Source organism: Guillardia theta, assembly GCF_000315625.1.
Source record: "Guillardia theta CCMP2712 unplaced genomic scaffold GUITHscaffold_39, whole genome shotgun sequence".
Classification (NCBI taxonomy): domain Eukaryota; class Cryptophyceae; order Pyrenomonadales; family Geminigeraceae; genus Guillardia; species Guillardia theta.
In genome coordinates, this window is record NW_005434635.1 from 535,783 (window position 1) to 541,036 (window position 5,254).

The following is a 5,254-nucleotide window of genomic DNA, read 5'->3' on the forward strand; positions in this document are numbered from 1 at the left end:
TTCAGTAGCTTTGATCCCATTCTTCATCGCTTGTAATCATCGGGTATTCCCTCCTCTATTGATATCATAACAATAATAAGCCGCCTCCACTCGATGTCAGAATTTCTTTCACTTCCTAGGGCCCCCCCCCGATTGAACTAGTACTAGCTCTCAATCTGCCTCAGCCCCGTCGGAACGCTACGAGGCCGGAAGACCACCCCCGCAGGGACCACGAGATAAGAAGATGGAGGAGGAGGAGGAGGAGGAGGAGGAGGAGGTGGAGATGTGATGAAGGCGAGGCTCAGTGACAACGTCTTCGTCCTCGCGGTGATCAAAGAGGGTTATCCTCAAGGAGGAGGGCAGTACGTTCATGGGTCCACGAACTACGAGGGAGAACTGGTGCGAGGGAGAATGCATGGGAAGGGAGTGCTGACGATGGAGGGGATGAAGCAAGATGGTCACTTCGCTGAAGGAAACTTTGAGGAGGGAACTTGTGCCATGCAGCAGGGCTGGACTTACATCGGAAAGACGTTGGACAGCCGTTGGGATGGGGAAGGGCTGCAGATGAAGCATCAGGACGGAGAGGAGTACGAGGGAGATGTAAAGGGAGGAGCCTTCCATGGTGTTGGGCTGTTGACTTGCGGAGACGGGAGGAAGTTCAGAGGCGTGTTTGACAGGGGGTCCAAGAGTGGACCAGGGCGAATGGTCCTTGCAACGGGGGAGAACGTGCAGGCGAACTTCGACAAGGAGAGGATGACGGGGGATCGCACCATCAGCTTTCTCAACGGAAGCACCATGAGGTTCTCGGAGAGCTACCAGGACGACAAGTCGGACGTGCTTTACGCCTTCGCCAACGGGCTGGTCGTGCAAGGGTTTTCAGAGTCTGGCCGCCTCAATGGTACCTGCAGCGTGAACAGGGAGAGCGAAGCGACAGGACCCGAGCTCCCGTCCTTCGAGTTCCGCGGGGAGATGAAGGCTGGAGCTGTGCACGGGCCGGGCATGCTGAGCTTCGGGAAGCTGAGGTATGAGGGGAAGTGGGCTGGAGGGACCGCGCATGGTGAGGGAACCTTGTTCGAGGTGGGGGCTCACAGCAAGACGGCGATCCCTCTGCGAGTGACCTCGTACACGTTCGGAGCGCGAAATGATGCTCATGTGCCGCCCGCTGACCCTCATGGCGGTGATGCGAGTGAGGATGAAATGATCCCCTTTGAGGACCGAACGTCATAGTGTAAAATACAACATTATCATTACAAGCTCTCGCTACACACATTATCATTACAAGCTCCCGCTCACACAAGTTGATTCGACTTCTTCAGTGAGCACCTGGCTTCAGTGGTCGTCGAACCTGCTCTTCAAGATGTCCATGAATGACAAGTTTTCTTTCTCGCGGGTAAAGGAGTTGTCCCGCGACTTGCGGCGGGTCGGGATCGAAGAATCTCTCACGAGCTTTCGGTGCTTCACTGCTTCTTCAGGGATCAGATCGGACGAGGAGGATTCTTCCAAGCTGCAAAACTCTCACGAAGAGAAGGAGCGAGAGGGCCAACAAGCAAGAGCGAGCGAGGAAAGAGGGAGGGATGGAAGGAGGGAGGGAGGGAGGGAGGGATGGATGGATGGATGGATGGATGGATGGATGGATGGATGGATGGAGGGAGGGAGGGAGGGAGGGAGGGAGGGAGGGAGGGCACTGGAATTACCTCGAGGACAACAGACTGTCAATGGTCTGTAGAGCTTCCGACGGAGATCGTTTGACAGTGCTGACATACTGATTGGCCCGTTGCTGCAATGAGTCATAAGTCAAATAATCCCTTGCAGTCTGTTCAGATGAATGCAGATCAGCAGGTTGCTTGTTCACATTGTCTTTGGAAGGCTTCAGGTTGTTTTCAGCCCATTCTTCTATTCTGCTTTTCTTGGTTTTCTTCTCATTGTTCCTGAAACTTTTGTTCTCCTCACTCGCCATCGTTCTCATCTGGTGCTGTGGCCTCATCATTTGCGGTTCAAGCAAGTGATCCTTTGGCCGAGGGACCTCCATGGACTTGCGCTTCTTGGTGCTCCTCTTCTCCTCATCGTTCTTGACGCCTGTCCGATTGCCTCCATCACCTCCTGATATTCTTGCGCCGTGTGCGTCAGCCCCAGCACCTTTCTCGTCCACCCTCCGATCTGCCTTCGGCTCTGTCGTGCAAGTCGGAGATTGTATGGATACATGTCGTGTCATGGTTGCCAGCTCAAGGAATTTTTGATCCTGCTCCATGTCAATGGGCTCGAACTCGTCTTCGTCAAAACCAGACGCTGTGATACTCAATCGCTTTCTGTTCTGCTTCTCCTCGCTGATGAAGGTCTTGAGGACTGGCTCTATGGCTTCTTGCTGTTTGTTCTGGAGGACTCGCTCTGTGGCTTCTTGCTGTTTGTTCTTGATAGTTATCGATCCCTCGAGCAAGCGAGCAAGCAGACAATTCTGTAGCTTGCCGATGCTGATACAGTTAGAAAGCTCATTCGTGGGAGCTTCCAGCCTCTGGGTGCCTCCAACTGAACTATCTGCATCCTTCTTCTCTTTGCTCGCTGCGGCATTCTGTGACTTCACCTCAATCGAAAAAGTTTTGCGAGAGGATGAGCTTGCTTTGGCTGGTGGGAGGCGATCTCTGCAGACGCGGACGAGGAGAGGGATTGTGCTTCTGTGCTTGCTCAGGACTGAGAGGTGCACTAACGTCCCTGTCGGCCCGCGCAACTTTGCTAGAACCGCATCCAAGGACAGGCTGTCCGTCAGCTCCCCGTCCACCGCAAGAATCACGTCGCCTGGTCGTAGAGTCTTCTGGGCTGGCCCTCCATGCGCGACTTCAACCACTACCGTGGCTCCTCGCACTCGCTGCAGACGCACTCCTATCCCCGCCTCGTGTCGCATTGCCTTTCTCTCCTCCTTGCTGGACCCTGACGGCCTTTTGTGCCGCTGCGCTTGCTTGGGCTTGGGAGGAGGGGGAGTTCCAGCATCTGCATGCTGGATTGTCGTTTCTGCCGGTTCCGACATGGTCTGCGGGGCCTTGTCGACATTTGGTTTCCAGTTCAGCTCGACTTCCTGTGAGGGGAAGGCTTGAGCTGCAGATTGTGACTGACGTTGCTGAGGTAATTCGCGTCGCTCTTTGTGAACGTCAGAAGCATCCACTTGCTCATTCTCCTTCTCTTCAAATGATTTCTCAGTGTCAGTCTCAGCTTCTTGCTCGTTCTTGTCTTCATGTGAAGCTTGTCCATTCCCTCTCTCATTTTGATTGTGCACCTGCTGAGAACATTCTGACTGATCACAAGGAATCTTCTCGTCAGCTTTATCTGAACCTGTCTTGCTGCTTTCTTCAAGAGAAGTAGACAGTCCAGATGAAACCGAATCGATCAATGTCTGAATGAAGTTCTGTCCTCCATTGCTGTGATCTAGTGTGCTAGTTTCATACAGAGCTTCTGTCTTCCGTCTTTCTTGCTGCTTCTTCACAAATTCTTCCCAGAAAGCAATTCCTTGTTCCACCATGAGATTGTGGGTGGAAGAGAAGATTAGGCCAGCAACAGGGGAGTGCATCTCCTGATAAGGCTTGTTCTCAACAACACAAGACGAGAATGAAGTCTCCTGACTCGGCTCGGCTTCTATACTGGACATCTTAACTTCAACGACAAGAGCGTGGAGGACTGTCCTATCTGCTAACAACAAACAGTCAGTCAGTCAAGGAATGTTTCTTGTGCCCTCTCGTTGTATGTCTCATGTCTGTCTTCCTCAATCCATCCTTCCTCCTCTTGCTTCTTCCTTCCTCAGCTATCGTACTACGGTCGCTCGCTCTCCTTGTCTCCTTCAAGTGACTCAGTCCTTGCCTCGCCCGGCTCCGCCATACCAATAAAAGCTCAACGGTAGAAACTTGTCGGGGAATCTTTACTCAAAGTCGGGGAAGTTGTACTCAAACTCAGAAGTAAACATTTGGATCCGGATCGGACTCGGACTCCGGGACTCGGCCCGCCCGGTGTCCGGAGGACCGGGCGGGCCGGGTCCGATCCGAGTCACTGAGTGGCAGCGTGCCGCTGTGCATCACGACTGAGTTGTCCTCAGTCTATTCAAAGTTTCGGCTCACAATTCAAATTTGAAGATAGACTATCGAAATTATGGAACAAATCCCTGAACGTGCAGGGCAAGTGGGGTGACAGACGTGATGCGGACGGGAGAGCAAGGGAGGAGGAAACAAACTGAACCTGAAGCTTCATCCTTGTTCATGGCCGTTGAATGATTCCATAAGTTGCTTCCACGAAAGATAACAGAAGGCTACGGCGGAATACGGGGAGGAGACGAAGATCCCATGGAGGACCACGAACTTCAGGTCGTGGAAGTTGGTTCTGGAGCGGCAATGGATGCTCAAGAAGCACTAGACATCACGTTTCACAAGAAGAAGATGCACATCTCGCTTCTTCTCACAGAGAATGGACTGGCACCCTTGTTTGATGGAGCAGCCTGGGCAGGAACTAGATTGTGGGAAGCCGCCATCGCGGCGATTAAATTCATGTCATCCAAATATGCACAACAATTGGGCAGTGGGGCGAAGTTGTTGGAGCTGGGATGCGGTACTGGGGTGCCTGGCATGTGCTGCAGGATTCTGGGAGGAGAAGTACTGCTCACCGAACAACCTCAGCTGATACCTCTTTTGGATGAAAACCTGCAGAGGAACTTCTCGGGTGATGCTCATATCCGCGCAGAACCATTCTCTTGGGGAGAAGAGTGCGCGAAAAGTATTCGGGCAGAGCATGGAAGCTTTCGTTTTGTCTTGGCGTGCGACTGCATCTTTGCGCCATTGTACGGAGATTCTTGGAGGTTGCTGGCCGATTCGCTTCATGTTCTCCTCCAAGCAGAGGAAGCGAGGCCTGAGGGAGGGCTGGAGCCTCCGATAGGAATTCTTGCGATGCAGCGACGAAATGGCGACCAGGTTGACACGTTCTTCGAGTACTTGAGGAGCCTCAACGACCAATGGGTTGTGAATCTTGTGTATGAGAACAAGCCCATCGAAATCTACGAAGTTTTTCTGGCGAGCAACGACTAGGGATCAAGGGTACAAAGTAGCGAGCAAGGAGAGCATGACAAGAGGGTTATTGCTGTAAAAGTAAACTTTGAGTTGCTGTGAGCAGAAGGAACCTGCTTGCAAGTTCTGCCATTGATCTGATTTCATCGTTCAACAAGCTAGCCTCAGAGCGAGAGAATATGGGAGCACAAAGACAGCAAGACAGCTCCTTCGTGGCCCTGTGCCTGCTCCCTCCCCTCAAC

The 5,254-nt window shown here is 52.7% G+C and overlaps 3 protein-coding genes across 3 annotated transcripts; 2 read left to right on the forward strand and 1 right to left on the reverse strand.

Moving 5' to 3' along the window:
- Nucleotides 1–267: 267 nt before the first annotated feature.
- Nucleotides 268–1,230, forward strand: GUITHDRAFT_163537 (hypothetical protein; the record flags this gene model as incomplete). The annotated part of the gene is made up of 1 exon (XM_005831651.1): nt 268–1,230. One exon carries the CDS (start codon nt 268–270, stop codon nt 1,204–1,206), a length of 939 nt encoding a protein of 312 aa, XP_005831708.1. The 3' UTR covers nt 1,207–1,230.
- A 439-nt stretch (nt 1,231–1,669) lies between these two features.
- On the reverse strand, nt 1,670–3,613 carry GUITHDRAFT_109508 (hypothetical protein; the record flags this gene model as incomplete). Its single annotated transcript, XM_005831652.1, has 1 exon — nt 1,670–3,613. The coding sequence occupies one exon, from the start codon at nt 3,611–3,613 to the stop codon at nt 1,670–1,672; it is 1,944 nt and encodes a 647-aa protein (XP_005831709.1).
- A 733-nt stretch (nt 3,614–4,346) lies between these two features.
- Nucleotides 4,347–5,033, forward strand: GUITHDRAFT_109509 (hypothetical protein; the record flags this gene model as incomplete). The annotated part of the gene is made up of 1 exon (XM_005831653.1): nt 4,347–5,033. The coding sequence occupies one exon, from the start codon at nt 4,347–4,349 to the stop codon at nt 5,031–5,033; it is 687 nt and encodes a 228-aa protein (XP_005831710.1).
- Between the last annotated feature and the right edge of the window lie 221 nt (nt 5,034–5,254).